The sequence below is a fragment of the Trichosurus vulpecula genome, chromosome 8 (assembly GCF_011100635.1).
Source record: "Trichosurus vulpecula isolate mTriVul1 chromosome 8, mTriVul1.pri, whole genome shotgun sequence".
NCBI lineage: Eukaryota > Metazoa > Chordata > Mammalia > Diprotodontia > Phalangeridae > Trichosurus > Trichosurus vulpecula.
In genome coordinates, this window is record NC_050580.1 from 81,694,793 (window position 1) to 81,717,746 (window position 22,954).

A 22,954-nucleotide genomic window follows, 5' to 3' on the forward strand; every position below is an offset into this window, starting at 1 on the left:
TCTATAAGTAAACCATCTTCATCGCCACCTACAAAAACTGATGAATTTCCTTCTTCTTTACTTATGCTTATTTTCTCAATATCCTTCTCTTATTTTATTGCTACCTACAACCCGTATTTTTAGTACTATGTCAAACAGAAATGGGGACAATGGATGTCCTTCTTTCACTCATGATTTTACTAGAAAGGATTCTTGTACATTACATATAAAGGTGGCTCTTGGTTTTAGATATATCCTTTATCATTTTTAGGAAAGGTCCATTAATCCCTATGATTTCTAGCTTTTTAACAGAAATGTGTGGTATTTTTCTAAAAGATTTTTTCTAGGGGCAGCTAGGTGGTGCAGTGAATAGAGCACCGGCCCTGGAGTCAGGAAGACCTGAGTTCAAATCCGGCCTCAGACGATTGACACTTACTAGCTGTGTGACCTTGGGCAAGTCACTTAAACCCAATTGCTGTTCCCCCCTCTAAAAAGAAAAAATAAGAGCCATAAAAAAAGATTTTTTCTACATCTATTAATTTAATCATAATATATTTTTTATCTTATTATTAAGTTTGTCATCTAATTTTATAGTTTTCCTAATAAACCAAACTTCCATTCTTGGCAAAAGCTAAATTCATCAAGGTGTATAATCTTCATGACATGTTGTTTTAACTACTTTGCTAATATTTTATTTTAAAATTTTGCAATTACATCCATTGAGGCTCTGCAACTATAATTTTTTTCTATCAACTTTCCCTGGTTTATGTATCAAGATTATATTGTGTTGTGAAAGGAATTTGCAAAGCTCTTTTTGCAAACAGCATATGTAATATTGGAACTAATTGTTCTTTGAATGTTTGCTAGAATTCCCTTTTGAATCCATCTGGTCATAGCATTCTTTGGCAGTTCACTTATGGCTTGTTCAATTTCTTTCTCTGATATTGAACTGTTTCAATTCTTTATTTCTTGTTCTGTTAGATTGAGCATTTTATATTTTTTGTAAATACTCATTTATTCATTTGTCAGTTTTATTAGCTTTTAGTTGGGTAAAATCAAATCTAATAACATCCTTTATTTCTTCTTCATTTGTTGTGAATTCATTTTCATTTTTTTGGGGGGGCAGAGCAAATAGGGTTAAGTCACTTGCCCAAGGTCACACAGCTTGCACCATCTAGCTGCCCCTCATTTTTATTTTTGATACTGGCAATTTGGCTATCCTCTTTTTAATCGAACTAGCTAAATCCTTTATTTTATTTTTTTAAAGCAACTCCTTGCTTTATTTATTAATTCAACTTCTTTCTGGCTTTCAATTTTGTTAATCTCACCTCTGATTTTCAGGATTTCTATCTCAGTATTTGGTGAGAGTTTTAAATTTATTGGTTTCCTAGCATTTTTAGTAATTTTCAATTCACTCTCTTATTTTTATTAAAAGTGTTTAGAGATATAAAATTTCCCCTCAGGACTGCTTTGGCTGCATCCTAATAAACTGGCATATTATCTTATCATCATCTTTAATGAAATTATCTATCATTTTTATGATCTACCAATTATTTAGGATTAAGTTAGTCTCTTGTTGACTTTTAATACTTCTCCAGAGGCTCTTTACTTAATGGAACTTTTATTTCTATTTTAATTCAATAATTGCCAGAGATCTATCATGTCTAATTTTTCTAAAATTCTATTCATGACCTAACTTAATTTTTATTTACTTTTCACTACTTATCTAGGGCTATTGGGATAGTTTGAGGTTCCCCTCACTAACAAAGTTTTACTATTTTCCTTGTAATTCATTTAATTTTTCTTTCAAGTTAAGTTAAGCCATTGGGTATGTATGTATTAAGTATTGAGATCCATTTATCATCTGTTACCTTTTAGTAAAATGTAGTTTCCCTCTTTCTTGCTTTTAATTAAGTTTATTTCTGCTATTTACATGTCTGAAATTAAACTGTTACCCCCTGCTTTTTCTGTTGCTGTCCAGTGGAGGCATAATAGATTTTGTCTCAGCCCCTTATTTTCAACTATATGAATCTGTGTGCTATAAGCATGTTTCTTGCAAATAATGTATTGCTGAATTTTGCTTACTAATGTATTCTGCTAAATGGGTGAGTTCATCCCATTCATTTTCAGTTATGATAGTTAATTGTTTATTTCCCTCTATACTGGTCTTTTAAAAATTTTCATATTTTCATTACACAGGAACAGATAATATTTATAGAACATTTAAAAAACTTAACTATATAATATTTTATTTTTTCCCCAATTACAAGTTCCCTCTATACTATTCTTATGCTTTTTCTTCCCTATACTACTTGTTCCCTGTTTATTTCAAGTTGTTACCCTTTCTTTTTTCCTTTTAACCTCCTCACTATCCTTTCAAAAGTTTTTGTTTATGATTAATCCCTCCATGAATCTACCCTCTCTCTTATACTTCCTTTTCTTTCTTCCTCTTACTATCTGTAGCCTTACTGAGTTGAATATGTTCTTATATGAAATTCCAATGACACCTACTTCCCCCACTCCTTCCATATTTGTATATAGTTTTACTTTCGCTCTCTAGTTATGTTAACATGTCTAGTTGTGTTAACAAGTTTCTCCATCTTTCTTCCCATTATCTTCTAAGGTATCCTTTCCCCCCTCCCTTTTCTTTCTTTTTTAAACAGCATTTTCAAACATAAAACGACTTATAGGTCTTCTATCTTAATCTACATCCTCCATGATCACTTTTGACAATTAGGATTCTGAAAGATCCTTTTAACTTTCTCCTTTCCATTGGAAAGTAAACACTTCATTCTAATAAAGTGCCTTCTGATTGTTTACTTGTACATACCTTTCAATTTTTCTCTTACGTATTACATTTGTATACAAATTCAAAGTTCCTTTTTAGTGTTGGTTTATTCATCAAGAATGTTTGGAAGTTCTCTGTTTCATTGAAGATCCATCTTTTTCCTTCCAAGATTATTCTCAATTTTGCTGGGAAAGCATGCTTGTTTGTAGGCCTTTATCTACTACCTTCTGGAACATCTCCTCCTATCATCTCAAGTTCTTTATTGTGATGGCTGATAAACCTTACAGTTCTGATTGCGGTTCCTCAATATTTAAAGTTCTTATTTCTGACTGCTTCAAGCACTTTTTTTTTTTACATCTTGGAACTATGTATTTTTGCAATGACATTCCTGGGAGTTTTCATTTTGAGGTTTCTTTGAGGAGATGATCAGTGTGCTCTTTCTACTGTCACATTATCCCCTTGTTCTAATATATCTGAGCAATTTTCTTGAATACTTTCTTGAAATATAATGTCAAGATCTTTTTTTGGTCATGTATTTTAGGCACACTTATAACTCTTATGTCATCTCTCCTTGATTTGTGCCAGCAAAGTGGCACACTGGATAGAAAGCATAACCCGGACATAGGAAGGCCTAAGCTCAAATCTGGCCTCAGATGCTTACAAGCTGTGTGACCCTGGGCAAATCATTTAACTGGATAGCCTCATGTTTTGTCATCTGCAAAATGAGGATGATAATAGTGCCTTACTCAAAGGATTGTTGTGGGAATCAAATGAGATAATAATTGTAGAGTACTTAGCACTCTGCCTGGCACATAGTAAATGCAATATAAACGTTAGCTATCATTATTATTTCTTTCTAATGTCAGTTAATTTTGATATGATATCTTTTACTTTCCTCTATTTTCTCAATCTTTTGACTTTGTTTTAAGAATTCTGTCTCCTGCTATAAAAATGTTCATACCCTTTGACCCAGCAATACCACTTCTAGGGTTGTATCCCAAAGAAATCACACAAGCGGGAAAAGGACCCATATGTACAAGGATATTTATAGCGGCTCTTTTTGCGGTAGCCAAGAATTGGAAATCAAAGGGATGCCCATCAATTGGGGAATGGCTGAACAAGCTGTGGTATATGAAGGTGATGGAATACTATTGTGCCATAAGAAATGGGGATGATGCAGACTTCGTAACAACCTGGAAAAACCTACACGACATAACGCTGAGTGAGCGGAGCAGAGTCAGGAGAACGTTGTGCACACCACAGATATATGGATTCTGTGAGGACCAACCCTGACATACTTCGCTCTTCTCAGCAACCTAAGGTGCAAGGACAACTCCAGGGGACTCACGATGGAGAATGCTATCTTCATCCAGAGAAAAGAACTGTGAAGTTTGAATACAGATTGAGGCGCGCTACATGCTCGCCTTTTTTGCTTCTCTTTTGTTTTTGGGTTTTTTTTTTTTTTTTGGTTCTGTTTCTTCTTTCTCATGATTCATTCCATTGGTCATAATTCTTCTCCACAACTTGACTAGTGTATAAATTAATTCAATGCGAAGCAATACGTGATAGTTATATGAGATTCCATGCTGTCTTGGGGAGGGAGGGGGGAGGGAGGGGAGAAAATCTGGAACTCAAAATTATGAAGAACTGTGTGTGGTAAACTAAAAATAAATAAATAAATTTAAAAAAAAGAAAAAAAAAAGAATTCTGTCTCCTGAAGTCATTAACTTGTATTTGGTCCATTCTAGTTTTTAGGGACTTCATTACTAGACTAAGGTTTTGTAGCTCTTCTGTTAATTTGTTGATCCTTTCCCCAAATCTCTCATCAACAGCTGTATTTCTTTTATAATATCTTTAAAAAATTCTCACATAATTTCTTCAAAGAATTCTATTTGTTTTTGTGGGCAAGGTGGTTTTTTTTCTTTGAGATTTTGATTGTAGATATTTTTGAGTTATTCTTCTCTTCTGGGTTTGTGTCTTGGTCATTCCTGGCATCATAAAAATCCTTTATTATTATTTTTTGTTTACTAATTGTTGTTGGTGGGGCCTCAGGAGTTGAGTTCTAGGTATCCCTTACTCTGAGGATCAAATCAAGGTGCAGATCATTCCTTTGCCTCAGGAGTATTTCTTTGAGTCAGAATCTCCCTTTTCTTGGGTTAAGATTTTGACTTGTCCATTTTCCTTTACTAAGAGCACTAAAGTTCTCTTCTCTAGCAACAGGTCTTAGTTGACAACTTTGTATGAGGAGGGAAAGGAAGAAGGGGCCTTTTTAAAAAATTCTCATTTAAATCTGAGGTTGCTCTTCTCTAGTAGAGTAGATTTAATTGAGGTCTCCTCCTTGGGGAGAGAGGGAAGAGAGATTGTTTACTTTCATTTACCTCACTATATTAAGGTCCTTTTTCTTCTACAAGTAGCACAGCAGAGGAGTGACAATATTTATTCAACATCTGTGAAGAAGATGTATTTTAGAGAGGACCATTTGCAGGGAAATCAATCAGGAGGCTACTGCAAGGGTCAACATGAGGGCCTGGAAGACTGTAGAGAGAAGAGGAGATTTCAAAAGATGTTGAAGACAATTAACAATACTTGACAGCTCATTGTATATGGAAAGTGAGGAAGAGTGAAGGATGATTCCTATATTTGGAACCTGGGTAAGTAAAAACTGGTGATTTTTCTGTAGAAATAGGGAAAATGGAAAGAGGATTGGATTTAGGGGAAAATGTAATAAAAAAACAGAACAAAGTTCCACAGAGTATAACAGAAAGAGGACAGAGCTGGATACTGACTATTGATCGATAAGACTAATACAAAAGTCTAAGAGGGAATCAGGGGTCATGGCTAGGGAAGGGATTCTATGATTCAGAATTACAGGGATTCAGAGAAGATCTAATCCATTTTGCAGATGATTGTTACTAATTACTATTCCCTGAGAAAGAGAAAAAGCAGAGGAGTGAGAGTAGATGAATGGGATGTGTGGGCAGAGGTGGGGCAAATGGCAGGATGCCCACTCCTTCTGGGTCCCAACGTCCTTGTCAGACATCTGGATGGGATGAAGCTGTCTGGTGGCAGCTCGATATGGAGGGTTGAAGTTAGGTTTCACTTGGCCATACTAAGATATATCTAGATAGAAATGTCCAGCAGGAAGCTGATTATGTAGGAATGGAGTTAAAAGAGATTAGGATCATAAATCTACAGTTGGCATTGACATTAGGGGTCATATAGTTCAACCTACTTATAGATGAATAAACTGAGGCCTAGAGAGGTTAAATGACTTGCTTAATATCATATGAGTAATGGCTAGCAGGTATGGAATTAGAACTCAGGTTGTGGGACTAAAAATTCAGTGCTTTTCTCTCCTGCACCATGGAGTATGGTTAGTTATGCTCACATGGAAATCATCTTCATAGATGACTGGTTGTTGTCCTTCATTCTTGAAGAGGACCAAAATGACATCACTATGCTAGAGTCAAGTTGCAGTGTGTCCAACTGTGGCTGTTCAGACCGATATGAGCTTGCAATGTTCTACCACAGATTGGACATAAATAGCCCATGTGAACATTTAGGATGGATTCTCTAAATTTGAGCATCTCATGTTTCTTTTGAGCTACCTTATATCTGCTTTGCTCATAGAGGATTCCAAAGTTCTTAAGAGAAACCTTGAGAGTGTCCTTATATCGCTTCTTCTGATCACCATGTGAACACTTGCCTATGTGAGTTCTTCATAAAATAGTCTTTTTGGCAAGTGTACATTTTGCATTCAAACAATGTGACCGGCCCATGCAAGTTGTGCTCTCTGAAGCAGAATTTAAATGCTTGGTAGTTCAGCTTGAGAAAGGACCTTAGTGTCTGGTATATTATCCTGCCAGGTGATCTTCAGAATCTTCCTAAGACAATTCTAATGGAAGTGATTCAGTTTCCTGGCATAGCGCTGGTAGACTGTTCAGGTTCCACAGGCATACAACAATGAGGCCAGCACCACAGCTCTGTAGACCTTCAGTTTGGTAGTCAAATACCTCTTCTCTCCCACATTTTCCTTCAGAGTCTCGCAAACACTGAGCTAGCTCTAGCAATGTGTGCATCAACCTCATTATCAATGTGTACATCCCTGGAGAGTACACTACTGGGGTAAGTGAACTTAACCACAACATTCATAACTTCTCCATTTGCCATAACCTATGGTTCCACATATGGATGGTATGGTACTGGCTGATGGAGCATCTGTGTCTTCTTGGTGTTAATTGTTAGGCCAAAATTAGCACAAGAGGCAGAGAATTGATCCATACTTTGTTGTATTTCAGCTTAAGAGGCTACACTGAGTGCACAGTCATCTGAAAACAGAAAATCATGCACCAATACTCTCTCCACTTTGGTCTTGACTTAGTCAATCCCTCCCTAGCTAAAGTTCCAAGAAAAAGAAGAGGCTTTGAATGCCATTAGATCCCTTTCATGTGACAAAGCACCTGGTGCTGATTCTATTCCAGCTGAGATTTACAAGGTAGGGGGTCCATTGCTCATACAAGAGCTGACTGAAATTTTCTAGGTTATATGGCAAGAGGAGGTTATCCCCCAGGAGTTCAAGAATGCTTCCACTCTCCTTCTCTATAAAGGTAAAGGAAATGGATTGTCTTGTGACAATCACAGGGGGTTCTCTCTTAGTCACTGCTGTCAAAATTCTTTCCAGAGTCCTCCTTAATAGGCTGATGTTTCACCTGGAAGATGGTCATCTACCTGAGAGCAAGTGTGGCTTCAGAAAGAGCTGAGGAATGGTCAATATGGTGTTTTCTGGCCAATGACTCTAGGAGAAATGCCAAGAGCAGAACAGAGGTCTGTACACACCATTTGTAGATCTGACCGATGCCTTTGATATTGTCAGCCACTAGGGCTTACGGAAAATTATATCAAAATTTGGTTGCCTGGAGGAGTTCATTAGCATTGTACATCAATCTCATGATGGCATGCTTGCCCGAGTTCTGGATAATGGACAATGCTCTCGTGCTTTTCCAGTCACCAATGGAGTGAAACAAGGCTGTATGCTTGGTCCCAAGCTTTTTAGCATGATGTTTTCAGCCATGTTGTCAAATGCCTTCAATGAGGACAAACACAGCATTAAGGTCAGCTACTGTACTGATGGTAAATTCTTCATCTTTATAGAGATGATAATTGAACCCGTGGGAGCTGATGAAATCACTATGGAAGAGAATGAAGAGTAAGAAGAAAAGAGGGTCCATGAAAAAGCTTTAAAGGACTCCCATACTTATGGGAAAGAAAGATAAATGATGATCTAACAGAAGAGAGTGAAAAGGAGTGAACGGATAGGTAGGATAAGCCATACCCTAAAGAACAATGTCACAAGATGTGTGATTTAGTGTAACAAACTGGGCTAAAGTATCACCATTTGCATTGATGATAACCCACCACATGAGGCCATAGGGTTCCCCCACCCCCCCTCTCCACCCATGAACAAATCTGTGAATAGGAAATGCTAAGATAGGAAGCACTCTTGTAGTAGGTACCACACCCCTGAATGAAAGGAATAAAGTAATCAAGTCTAAGTATGGCTGAACTCTAGAAGAATATACTCTGGGAGTGAACAGAGCTGATATATGGACAATCGGACATAGCCATGGTTAGATGCACTGAGCATGCCACACAAGTGTCTAGAGAGAGAATGGATTATGTATCACAGATCTAGAGAAAGCTCCATTTTCTAGGACCAAGTGGGAAGCACCCTATATTATCATATGTCAGCTAGGAACAGTATTTTATAGCTTACAGAGGCATGATGGGGGAAATTTGATTTATAGGTGTGCCACACCTGAAAAGGAGGGACCTTTGAACCCCAATGAAAAACTCAAATGATTAAATTCTTCTAGGAATGTTAGCCCAGGTGTTCAGATGCATAGAGGATTATCATGAGTAAAGAACTAGTCCCAAACACCTGAGAAAAGTGCACAGTAACTGTCTGATTTTAAAATGAATGCACATTTTGGGTGGAAGCGGGGCATTGGCACAGAATTATATGGAGCTGCTTCTGTTGGTTCTTTTGAGGCCAGCAAAAATAGTGGAGGAAATAGTAGAAGTCCAGGATGTTGGGGCATCTTAGAAACTCCTGTGGTCAGTAAGTGGGAGGGCATGTACAATGTACCCAGTGATTATCTGCAAAGAAAATATTCTTATTGAGATCTCTTTTGTACATGCTGCCCAATTTAGTGAGTGGCTATTTCATTCTTAGTGAATGTAAGTAAACTGATAGAACCTAGGTACATATTCTCACGTGTGTTCTGGAATCTATGCCTTGTGAACAATCTGACAATTGGTTCAGTGTTACAGGTACTACTGTTCACACTGTGAAAAAAAGAATAACTGCACATAGAAATGAATAAATGGATACCGCAACACACTGCATTACAGATACAGAAACGCCACAGTAAACTATGGGTCAATGTGCTTAGGGTGAGCTGGGATGAATGTGGTAAGCACAGGCATGAGTCCAATTATTCATCTTTGGAGAAATAGAATCCTCAAGCAATTAGCTTGGAGACTAAACTTAGTGATGGAGATATCAACTCCTGGCTTTGTTTTTAGAGCCTTTTTCCCTTAGGAAAGGAGAAATACCTTTGCTCCAAAGTTTTCTGAAATCTAACTGTGTTTGACTAGTAAAAGGGTAGAATGGTACCCAGACTCTACCCAAAGACTATACATGACCTACCTGGACGCTCAAGTTGGAATAGACACCTCTATTCTATAATATACTATAGCCTTCTTAAGGCAGAGCAGGGAAGTGTTCATGAGTGTGAACTAGAGGCAAAAGGCAAGATGGCAGTATACTTCAGTAACAGTAGGTGCTTTATTTATGAAGAGCCTTCTCCCTTATCCCAGGCTAATAAAAAATTTTAGTTTTACTCCTTGGTCGATCTGGTTCTCTTTTTTTAACTGCATCACAGGATCACTGATTTGGAGCTGGGAACTGACATTAGAGGTAATCTAGACCAGTTTCCTCATCTTCTATTGGGGGGAACTGAGGCTCAGAAAGGCAAAGGGATGTAAAGGGCAGAATCAAAATCTGAATGTTGTGAATCACTTTACTTCTCTGGGCCTCAAACTGTTCTCATCTGTAAGATTAGGGGGTTGGAACAGATGACCCCTAAAGTTTCTTTCAAATCTAAATCTAGGATCATTTATTATCCTCTGACTCCTCAAAATTAGGTGATAATTGCAAGAAGTTCTGTTTATACACCATAAGAAAGAATTATTATTTTTCTGAGCTTAACCCATCAACAAATATCTACTGAGTACCTACAATGTGCAAAGGCAGTGTGCTTATAGAGATATCAATACAATCCTTGCTCTCTGGGCACTCAAAGACTAGTTATGGAACTAGGACCTACACATGTAAAAATACAAGAAAAGCATCTTAAGGCAGATATTATTAATATAATGGAAAAAAACACGCACTCTGGTCAGAGCCTTCACACTCAAAGTAGGTCTAAAAATGATTAATTTTGTCTTATAGATACATAATGTAACCTAATGTTCTACAAAAGTCTGCAAAGACATTATACGAACTACTCTAAAACCTTACATTTGAAATCTAACTATAAAGTGATGAGAGATTTTCTTGTGCATGGTATACAGAGTATAGAATGACTTAATATTTTATAGCGTGATCTCATATATGTATGTATTGAAATCGTCTTACCATACTACCTGCCAGAGACTGGTGTAATTCTCTAATTTAATAGAAACAAGGATTCCTGATTCTTAAATGCTGGTATTTAAGAATGTAGGCTGTTATTTACATATAATTTTTAAATTGCATCAATGCTTTTATATAATGAATAACCAAAGATGGTATTTTGTAGAGCTACCACTATGCTTGAAAATAGTGTACACAGAAGATATTTTTTGTGGTTTCATTTGAAGATGATGATAAAGAATTTACCTTGAAGGGAATCTTGGTAGTGAGTGTATGTCCATGATAAATAATTGGCATTCCATCATCACCATCCCAACAGTCTAATTCCACACTCCGACAGCCCTGCAAGAGGACCTATAAGATTATAAAACCATAGGATTTAGCACTGGAAGGTGTCTTCAGCATCGTTCAGTTCAGTCTGTTCATTTTACAGAGGAGCAAACTAGATCATGTGAGAACTTAAGTCAAGATAAAACCCTGAACCCAGCACATCACAGAATCACAGAATTTCAGAACTGGAAGGAAACTCATCAGTCGTTTGACCCAATCCATTCCTGGAGAAGACTCCTCCCTATAGTTTGACATGCCTGACAAGCAGTCGTATAGTCAGCTAGAAAATCTTCAATGAGTAGGAATTAAATGCCTCTCAAGGCAGTTCATTCTGCTTTTGTATACTTCTAATTCTTTTTAAGTTTTTCAGATACCAAACTTAAATCTAGCTCTTTGTAGCCCCTACCTACCCACTGCTTCTGGTTCTACCTTCTGGGGTTAAGCAGAACAAGTTTAATCCATCTTCTACATTCAAATCCGATTCAAACCCTTCCAGACTTCATCCTCTTGAAGATGGTCTTAACTTGTCAAGCCCTAAGCTGGTCCCTTCTCCAGGGTAAATACTTCCAATTCCTTCAGCTGATCCTCATATGGCATGAACTCAAGGTTCTTGCCATCCTGGCTGCTGTCTAAAGACTCTCCAGCATATCAATATCTTTCTTAAAATATGATGACCAGAATCGAACAGTACTTTGGATGTGCTCTATGTAGGACAGGGAAGCTATGACTCCCAATATAGTGCCAGTCCTTAGTAAAGCTTTTTTTGGCTGCCCTATCACACTGTTGGTTAATATTGTGACTTTATGTAATAAATCATCTTTGGAGTTCAAATTCAATATTTAATGTAAAGTACAGGACTTTATATTTAATTTGACCTGGCTGGTTCACTTAAAGAATATAATAAATAGTATAAATATAGAATTAATCTCTTCAGCTTGTTAAGTAGCCACATTGATTTCAGAGGGAGAATAACAGTAATGCCCAAAGCTACCTTCATTGCCAGCCAATCCTGGAGAAGAATCTAGAATATGCACTGTAAAAATCTCCTCACAAAGTACAGCTTTTGCTGCAAATGCTTCGGCTACTCCTCTGTGATTTGTTCAAGGGTACGACAACTTTCATACAAATGTATTTGTGATAGAACATTTGATATTTTTGACATGATGAAAAAAAATCCCCAGTTTTTTGTTAGAGAATGAGCTTGTCTTGAATGGGATCGTTGGTCAATGTCAATGATATCTCTTCCCGTGCTAAGAAAAGTCTAATCCTAAGGCTAGAGTTGATCATCAGAGATATTGCAATGAAATTCTGATGTCTACATAAATCTTGCTTTTTGCTATTCTATTTATTTCACCCAACAAAGTTCTTAAACACTGACTGACTAAAGCTACAGGAGAGAGCCACTTCTTTCTTTTCCCTAGACACAGAGCTAAAAGTAGCTTTTGGAAATGGTATGCCTGGAACATGTAGATCCATGCACCCTGAAGTTGTGGTAGAGTGCTGAATACGACACTCCCATTCTGTTTATAGAACAGATTTTTATTAAGCACATAAGAAGCACCAAACCCCTGTGTGACTGGTGTTGCCCATCCTCCATTTTGCTTTTGCTAGGGGCAGGTAAATAGGAAATCAAAACAATATAATTTAGTTTGGAGGCTAATGAAAGACAACCTTGAAAGAGCATTCTAGATTACTTACCTATGAATATCTACTACACCAGGCCTGGCCTTTCACATGCAAACCAGTGATGCCTTGTAAAGGAATCACCCTGTCCTCAGGCACACAGATGACACAACATGCCTCCCTTCAACCAGTGCTAGCTGAGCCCTGCCCAGAAGCAGGGCACATAGGAATCACAGAATGGGAATGTAGAAGCTGACCACTGACACTACTGGAGCAGGGTTTCTTTAGGGGCCTATCATAGTTGCTTCATTTGGTACTACTAGTCTGAAGAGAACCCTCAGTACATTCATGAGAAGGAGGAAGAAGTAATAGTATAAATGAAAAACAAGAAGAGGTAGTCACTTCATCGTATAGATGACAACCACCTGTACTACTACCAGGCTAAGTGGGACTCTGGCTTGCTTAATTAATTCACAGTGTGGCAGTAGCCTTGTTTTCCTTTGGTAACTGTGGGGTTGAACACTTAGGGCAAATGTCAGCATAGGGCCAGGGGTTAGCTCAATGTTCTGGTGGCTGCTACTACAGGCAACTGGAGGTAGGGGATAGAATTGGACACATCAGCTCTGGTTTGGCGTTATAGGACTTTTTTTTTCCTCTTTGACAACACAGCCTTTAATTTTATAAAGAAAGTTAATGGGAAAGTCAGGTTTGGAATACAGAATTTTATATGACATGACTTTATGTGAATAGATCTTAGATCACAAATAATTTAAAGCTAGAAGGTACCCTGGAGAGCACAAAGAAGTGGACGTGAAGAGAGTTCCTGAAGGTCACGCAGCAAGACTGAGGCAGCAGACCCCTCTAGACAAATTTTTTTTTCAAATCAGTTAATATAGTAATAGGTCGTCTAACAAACTATAAGGTAAAACAAACAATATTCTTGGAATCAAATTTTACTAAAGTTCCTTTTCTTATTTTGCCACTATAATATAATGATTTATTTAACATTTAGCTAAGCTATTAGATATTTTTCCCATGAGAAAGTCTAATTTTAGAAGGGTAGAGCAGACAAACTAGTATCTAAAAGCCATGAATCTAAAACAAATGCCGTTTTTTTTTAAAGAATAAAGCTTAAGTATAGATCAGGAAAAATACTGGAAACAACTGTGCACATAAGCAGTTTTCCCACACATGTTTCCCTAGGCTTGACATGCGATGGCTTAGAATATGCAACATGTTTAAAGAATCCAAGGTCAGGCTAAATAAGCTTTGGTTTAGACAAACAAACAAACTCATAATGAAGACCATGAGCTGAGCTGAATTCTGTATACCTGGCTATACAGCTCCACTGAGGACTCTCCTTTAAGCTGGTGTCCTGTGAGGTAGGTGTTGTGCGAAGATTCAATGTAGTAATAGGAGAGTGGTAACTGCAATTCTTTAACATTCTCCAGTGATTCATCATTTTGTGAAGCAAAATTATCTTTATCCATCAGAAACCTAGGCCAAAACAATTACATTTACCATGAATATTTAATTAAATAAACTTCATGTAACTAATAGATAAGAAGAAATAATCATTAGAAAACCAATTACCTGGAAAATCCTTCAAACGACATTAGACCTTGCTGACACATACTCACACTAGGCTCGAATTTCTGCAGGGGACATAAAAACCATGTAATTTGGAACAAGGAGAATAAGCAGAATGTGATTTTTAAAGCTGAACTACATCCAAGGTGGAATTTTTGAACCAAAAACTTGAATTAATTTTAAAACGTAAGTATTGTAAAATATAAGATTTTAATAAAAAGAAAATAAATTTATATGTGTTAATTGCATTAACATTCTACTTTAAAAAACCCTGAGAAGACTGAGATTATGTCTATAGGAATGAAAAATAAAATCAGAGTCTTTGAAAGATATGGTAATCCCAATTTTTAGCCATACTTTGATCTCTTCTCTTCACTCACACAGCTACCACTATAGTTCAGGTCCTTATTACTTTTCACTTAAGTTACTGCATGTCCTTAAAAATTACTTATTGACTGACTGATTGATCTCAATCAATGCATCACACTATTGTACCTCACTGCTGACTGTCAATCAATGATAAAGACAGCTATGAGTCTGGACTGATCACATTGAGTTTTACTAAATCACATTATAGAGAAATGGACACTCAGTCCCAAATTTATTTCATGTAAGGTTGCTAATCTTTGATCCTTCCTGCTAATTTAATCTACAAACTCTGGAATTAATAGTTACAAATATGGTTGAATTTTAATTCACTTCTAACTATGTATATGTGCTTATAAGACTCAATGACTAAGACATTCTCTTGGACCTGTGGTCATTAAGTCAGATGCTTAGAGGTTGGTTAGGTAGTCAACCAACTTTTAAGTGCCTACTATGTGCCAGGTATTGTACAAAGCATAGGTAAAACAAAGAAAGGTATGTTCATATGCTTGATCTTTGAGAGGTCCTTTATTTTTCCCTCCAAGTTGCAGAACTTTGTAGAGAAGAACAGAAAGATTGTTGAAAAATCCTCAAAAAAAAAAACACTCAGACTCTAGTGAGTCAAGGGAAAAAGGACTCAAGCACACATACCTGAATAATGCTGAGGATCTCATCATAAGTATAGTGCTCTCCTTGGCAATTCACTAAAAAGTCATTAAGCTGCAGTATGCCAACCCCACAGACACCGAGCGTGGTGCTTTCTATTCCAGAACCGTTAGTCACAATACTAGCAGCAGCGATGGCATCGGATATCTGCCTCTGGTTGTCCGATAACTGCTGCCTATTCTTAATGAACAGGCCCAAATCAGACACATTCCTGGTTAACAAATCTACAATAAAAACAACACATTAAACCTGAAGAGAAATACCCAAGGAATTTCACAAAGCTGGTTTAGAAGATGAATTCATAGATGATAGAATTTAGAGCTGGAAGGGACCTTAGAAACCATTTTGTCTCATCCTCTCATTGTAAAGATGAGGAAATGAGATTCAGACAAGTTAAGTGATTGACATGAGGTCATCAAGGTAATAAGTGAGAGAGGGTGATTTGGACCCAACTCACAGAATTATTAGACTAAAATGTTGCTTTTTAGCTGGTTAACCAAATGAATACAGGGTTAGTCCTCTAAAAATTCTACAAAAACTACAGGGTTTCAGGTCCAAATTTTCAACTTAATTCAACAAACATTTATTAAAAGCTTACTATATGCCAAGCACTGAGAATCGAGGATAAACAAAGCAGAACACTTCCTGCTCTTGAAGGATTTACCTTCTATAGGGAGTCTTGGAAATACTGGGATAGCAAGAGTCAGGAACTGAGTGTGAGAATCTGTTTGCAGAACGCAGACTCTGGGATTTAGCAAAAACCACTGATATTGTTAAATATGTGGAGACTATCTCAAAATTGGTTCTTCTCACTTTCATAATTTATCTACCTTATCAAAATGAAGTGTTATACGCGATTCAAATGTAGTTATGCATATTTCATGAAATCACAGAACGTGGCAGGTGCTTAATAAAACACTTGTTTGCTCCCTCCCTTCCACGGTGCTTGAAGAGACCAAAGAAATCACCTGGCCCAAACTCATGTTCATCATCCAGATAAGTGAAGCTTCTCAAAGGAAATGCAAGCAAAGCCAGCTTTCTTAATGCTTTTTAAAGACCAAATATCAATGACTAAAATTATTAGTAGCAAAGAATGAGCACATTCATGAGTGTGAGTTCTGTTTATACTCCTATCATTAGTGAGCCCTTGGTTTTAAGCAAGGCCATAATGGCTTTGTGTCCATGATAACATGCTTAAATTTCTACACAACTTAATATTTTGCAGCAAGGGAGAAATCACAACATTCCCATGCTGCTGTTATACAAGAGGATTTCAGAGAAAAAGATCTGAGGGTCACAGTAGACTGAAAATTAAATAAGTCAGTAAGAACACTGGCCAAGTTAAAAAATCATGATGTATAAATAGCTACATAATTTGTAGAAACTGTGAAGCAATCCTAATTTAGCAAAATAATATCTTCAATTTGGTATCTACGCTTGGCTCTGAATACAATCCCCAAAAGATCACAGGGTGGATCACAAATTCAGAGCTGTAAGGGACTTTAAAAGGCCATGTGAACTTTGTGTCCATGCCTCAGCTGCCTTCTCATCTTGGAACATTATTTCACTCCTGCAGTCTACCTTCTCCCATTGGTGAATTCTTCCTGGGACCTCCATTTTGGGAAGGGGTCCAGGCTGGCCATGCTTCCTTCCCTTCCTGGCTCTTTGAACTTTCACAACGGGCCCCATGTGGGTACTGCGCCTTCTCCCACCTCCTTTGCAGCTGCTTTTTGTGTATTATCTTCTCTTACTAAAATGCAACTTCTTTGAGGACAGGGACTGTCTTTCCTTTTGTTGTATTTCTTTCCTCTGCTTGATGAGCACAGTACTTGGCATATAATAAGTGTCTAATGAATGCTTGCTGCCTGCCATCAGTGCCAAACCTTTACTTTTACAAATGAGGAAACTGAGGCACAGGAAGATTGTGTAACTGACTCACTACAGGTTACACAGCTAGTAAGTGTCTAAGGTGGGATCTGAACCCAAGTCTTCCTGACTCCAACTCCTACGTCCTATGAAAGACCTTATACAATGGTTCCTCAGAGGACCTGCTTAAAATGGGTTAAAAAAGACTTAGCTGTTAAGAGACAATACTGTCTGCAAAGTGCTTTGTTATATGAGAAAAATATATTATGAAAGAGGATGAAGAAGAACGAATTTCTCACTATTTCCACTGAGATCACGGCAAGGTAGCCCAGTGGGTAGTGAGCTAGAATCTGTGGAGTCAGGAGGGACCTGCGTTTGAATCTCCCCTTGGACACTTACCAGCTCTATGGCGGTGAGCAAGGCACCTGAGTGCTTTCAGACTCCTCTCATCTGTAAAACAGGGAAAACCACAGGAGCTGCCTGGCGGGCTGTTGTGAGGGGGACATGACATAATACGGGTAAAGTACTCTGCAAATCTGAAAGCACCATATAAACGTTGGCCATTATTACTACCACTGTTACCTGATGGGCAGGATTAGACTAGAGAGTCAGATCTTCCTGCCTTTACAGACTGACAGTTGAGGACTGTTTCATTCTCTGGATCTGCATCCCAAGAGCCTTGTAGTTATTTAATGCATGCTTGGTGACTGATTGGCTAACTGACAGCAAAGGGCAGACTAATCAACATTTAAGACCGTGGCTGCTGATTCTTTAAACAACAGTTACATTGACAAGGCACTCTAGAACTTGCAAGCGTTTGACACACATGGTCAAATGTGAACCTCACAACAACCTTCCGAGGCAGTGTTATTACTGTGATTCTCATTTTACAGATGAAGAAATTTAGACTCAGAGATGATAAGTGACACGGTCACAGAGCCCCTAAGTGCTGGAAATGGGATTCGAACGCAGGTGTTCCTCATGTCCAGCACAGCACTCTATCTCACACCATCTCTGAGTATTTTAATTCACATGTGTCCGCAATATCCTGAGACAGAATGTCTGGCTTTTTCTATGAATTAATCACTAAATTTTAAAATATTTTCAGGTAAGGATAAGTGATGTTATCTCAAGGATATTTAAAACTATAAGAACCAACCTAAATCAGGCTGAAGGCCGCTGGTATTTTCATCAATTCTCAGGTTTGTATAGAGTGGCACAGACTCAGAGCCCAATCTACTGCAGGGCACAGCATAGATGTCAAACAGATCCTTGAGGTCCTTTCGACTCCGTACACTTGAGAATAAGAATAATAAGTGCTTTGTAATTAGTATTGTTTAACAGCTCTGACGTGGAAAGAGAGAAAAACAAATTATATCCTACCTGAATGACTTGAACAGCTCTACAAATTCAACAAAACTCATGTTACTATCCGAAACCATGAAATTTTGGAATCCCTTCAGTCCGCCTTTAACTCGGCCGTGCCAACTACTGCTGCTCCATGTACTAGAATAAAGAAATTACTCTAATTATGTAAAACATGGATGCTGTCATTTTTAGCATAGCCCATCTTTTAAAAAGTCTTATTTTTATTGATGCCTCTTGATTTTTACATCACACTAATTTCCAAATATATTCTTCCTCCTTCCTGACCCAGTGAGCTAGACCTTGTAACAAAGATTAAAAAAAAGACAAAAAAAGTGACTTGGCAAAACTAGCTAACATTGTGTTTATGGATGCAATAATTCACACCCATAGTCCCTTACCTTTATAATGAAGGGAGGAAGTCACATTTTTTCAACTTGTTTTTTGGGCCAAACTTGGTCATTATAATTTACAGAGCATTAAAGCTTTTGGGGGAATGTTTCTGTTTTATAAATATAGTGATCCTGTGTTTTATTTCTGGTTTCTGCTCATTTCAATCCACACTACTTCAAAATTGTATTACAGTCATGGAACACGATTTAACCATTCTGCAAGTGATGGGTCCCTATGTTGTTTCCAGTTCTTTTCTATCACAAAAAATTCTGTTATAAATATTTTGGTGCATGTGGGACTTTTCTTTCTGTCTTTGACCTAGTATGTGTCTAGCAATGGGATGCCTAGGTCAGAAGGTATGGACAGTTTAATCATTTGTATAGCATAATTCCAAATTTTTTTCAGAATGATCGGACCAATTCATAGCTCCATCATCAGTATATTAGGGAGCCTGTTTTTTGGTAGCCGTCCAACACTACTTTGAGATTTTATAATCTTTGCATTTCTCTTATCATTTTTCTTATTATTAGTACTTTACAGCAGTATATAGGATATATCAGATATAGGAAGTCAGCCCAGGTAGGATAGAAAGCTCTCAATACTAAAAATTTTAAGGAACAATTCTATTAAAGTAGAGCTTCATGTAACTTTTTGATTTGCATGCTAAAAACTCAAGAATATTTTATTCTCATTTGTAACTTCCATAAGAAATTTGACTTGGACCCACTTTCACCCTTTACTCTAAGGTAACAATACATTCTTCCAAGGTCATTCCCAGCATAATTATTAGTATCTGCACTAAAAATGTTGACAAATCCTGAAATAATAGGATGATAAACATGCATCATCATTCTTAGGCTAATTATGATGAACTGCTCATTATAGATTGTGCCTCCAGATAACAACTACCTGCATCTTAGGCCATAAAAGGTGTTGAATGTATATGTGCCAAGGACAAATTGTCTAGAAGAGCAATCATGAGTTCAGAAAAGACTCTCTATAAGCTCAGCTACATGTACCCCGACCAATCAATGCTCTCAAAGATTTAGGATCAGATAAGTAAGCAAGATTTTAAGTGATGTAAGTAAAAGAGTGTTTTCTGCTGCTCAGAAAGACATTAAAAACACACACACATACACAAACACACACATCTTGCATCATCCCATGGCTATATCTCTACAATGTCAAAATAGTCAATTAATTCAGTCAATTTAGTTTTTAAAAACTAGTAAGAGTTGGGATCTTTGGTCAATATGAGGTCAAACAATTGACTTGACAAAGGCTATGCTTGTTTAGTAACAGGAGAGGAGTCTCATCTTCCTACCAAATGACCATTTCATGGATGGACCTCTCAACTTCCTATCTCTCTCAGTCTCCACACAGTGGGAACTTACTACATTTGCTGAATTGAATTAAACATTCTTACTATAGTTTCTGATAACATGAATTAACACTCTTTCTTCATGTTAGCTCTAAGAGCCATGCTGCTACAGAACACAGGTTGTCTGAATTAGCTGAATCTTAAAAAACCCAAACTACTCAGATATCATGGTTCAGATGTCACATCTGCCTTTTTACAACTTCGACTTACTGCTTCTGGTTGTGTCCTTGGGGGACCTCAGGAAGAGTGCTCTGTTTTCCACAAATTCACCTTTTAAATACCTGAAGATAGCTGTCATGGCCCCCACTCCCTAGGTCTTTTCTTTTTTTCATGCTGTTTCTAGTTCCTTCAACCAGTCCTCACATGGCATGAACTCAGGGCCACTCCCCTTCCTGGCTGCCCTCTTTTGAGTGCTCTCCAGCCTATCGATATCATTCCTAAAATGTGTCACCCAAAACTGAACTAAATATTCCAGATACATGTGGCTTTCCTAGTCACCCAGATGACACACCAGTGTCTCCTAGTGGCAAAACAAGGTAATTTCATGCACAAATGGCAAAAGTGAAAACAGATGAGTGTACAGAGCATGCTCAGTCAGCTTCACCACAATCTACCTTCTTAGGATTTAGAGTTGGGAATTTAGAAATCATCCAGTCCAGCTACCCCATTTTATAACTGAGGAAACATAGCCCTAACGTTATGAAGTAACTTGCCCAAGATTATACAATGAATGAAAGCTTACATTTATGTGATGCTCGAAGGTTTGCCAAATGCTTATGATATGTTACTTCACTTTAGCCTTTAAAGCAGCCTGTGATACCACTATTATCCCCATTTTAAAGACAAAGGCCCAAGGTCCTGAGAAGCTGAGTTGCCCAATACCTAACAAGAGTCTTTATATCCTATACCACACTGACTGTTATAATGTTTTGAGGAACATGTTGTTTCCTAAAAGTAGGAATTGCCAATGTTGCCTTTATATATATGATTATTTTTAAAAAATTTAAAATTGATGTTAGATTGATTTTAAAAGTCATGATGTACATATGTGCATATGTATGTGAAATCAGATGAAATGGTACTAAATCAAGAGTTTAAGATTTTGAATCACAGCTTTAAAGTAAAATCAGATGATGTGATTTTTGCTGTCACCTGCCAGAATCCCTTTCTCAATACTGATTACCTCATAGGCAGCACTAGAACTTTGGGCCTAGGATTCCCCAATCAGCAGATTTCAAAGCATCAGCTGGTAAATCTCCAAGCTGTTTACAATTGCCTTGCTCTCTCTCTTTTTAGTTCTGGGGGATTCTGGGTAAGAAGGGGAAGGTTCTCAAACTCTAAATACAATGCTCTTTCCACTTCACCACTCAGTCTCCTAGTCATGCAAATTACACCCCCCCAACTATGAGCAAAGTATTACATACACTATTCCTGTAATACGCTTATAAGTCATCATATTAAATGACTGACAGAACTGACATCTTGCATTATGAAATCAGAGACCTAGTTTATCTCTGCTATCGGATCTTTGTAGGTTAGTCTTTCTGTACTATAAAATTAGCCCTGAAATGTGATACCATGGGAATATAGAAGAATATACACTTAGGAAAAACAAGATGCTTTTCTCAATGAAATAAATTAATGGCACAAGGGTAATTAGTTTTTTAATTAGTGAGTTGGATTTCTATAGGGTCACCTCAAAAAGAGCAATCTAAAGAACAAAAAAATACAACTAAATGATATTAATGATTCTATTTTACAACAGAATTTGTCCCTACTTAGGCTGACTCTTGCTTGAAGGTGACAATACAGGTGAGGAGAGTGGTCTGCCTGGTGAAGGTGCTCCAGCAGCTAAGTTAGGAGATCCAGCTGTAGTCAAAGAGTGAGCTCTTCTGGAGGGCAGATTATTAGAAAGACTAATGATGGCATTCTGATCTATAGAAGTATAGGAGGGAAAATAAACATTGTCACAGGTTATACATTTCCTTAATATTTGTTTCTCAAAAGTCCCATGATAACAAACATGAAACCTGAATCCCTCTTAAAGACTGCCTTTATACTTAAATATGCTTAAAAAATGAAACCACGATTTTTGACAAGTGTCTTGTATCATCAAAAGAATATTTTCCATGCTCAATAGAGGGAAGATAATGTAAGTTAACATAGTTCTAATGCAGCTGTTCATGAATTTTATTTTTTTTTTGTAAAATATATCACACAGATAAGAAAACTTGGGCTGTTTTAGTGCTTTACCAGCAGTTCTTAAGGCATCATAATCATAATACAAAACAAAATTTCTAATTATTATGAAACTTAAAAACCAGCTGTGATCTACATTTAGAATATGAAAACACAGCTCTACCTGCTTCTTCTTGCTCATTAAGGTCTTGAGGATCTGAGCCACTGCGGCCACGACACTCCTTATACATTTTTGCCTTTCGTGTGGCCATCTCATCATCAGTAGCCTCTCCACTTTCACCCTGAAAACAGAACACAGGGCATTTCTGTTCCTTTTCCTTGGAACCATGTCTGATCTATCCCAAATACTTACCTCCTTTCTGCACAATTGCAACCTCTTCCCTGATGGACTCCCCAGCTTTGGTAACACCTGCGGCTCAGGCCACCACCAGTGGATTTCCACTGCTCAAGAAGAGGTTAAAGATCCTTAACTTGTGTTTCAAAATCTTTCCTTGGGGTGTTCTGGATTATTCTGTCTCCTCATGAATGGGGGCTGGAGTCAGAAGAAGACTTGGGTTCAGTTCTTGCTTGTGGTCTACCTGTATGACCCCACTGGGCAGATCCCTTAACCTACCTGGTCTCAGTTTTCCCGTCTGAAATGAGGAGGACTGGACTAGATGGTCTCTGCGGTCTCTTCAACTTCTAAAACTATGATCCTGTGATCTCTTGTATC

At 37.5% G+C, this 22,954-nt stretch overlaps 1 protein-coding gene across 1 annotated transcript in view; it reads right to left on the reverse strand.

The window, feature by feature from the left end:
* Nucleotides 1-22,954, reverse strand: part of PLCE1 (phospholipase C epsilon 1) — a 233,145-nt gene that overhangs the window by 84,538 nt on the left and 125,653 nt on the right. Inside the window, 8 exon segments of the mRNA XM_036734522.1 lie at nucleotides 10,710-10,817; nucleotides 13,748-13,913; nucleotides 14,010-14,071; nucleotides 15,024-15,262; nucleotides 18,064-18,200; nucleotides 18,288-18,410; nucleotides 21,822-21,978; nucleotides 22,406-22,523. Of these exon segments, the coding sequence (XP_036590417.1) occupies nucleotides 10,710-10,817; nucleotides 13,748-13,913; nucleotides 14,010-14,071; nucleotides 15,024-15,262; nucleotides 18,064-18,200; nucleotides 18,288-18,410; nucleotides 21,822-21,978; nucleotides 22,406-22,523 (1,110 nt within the window).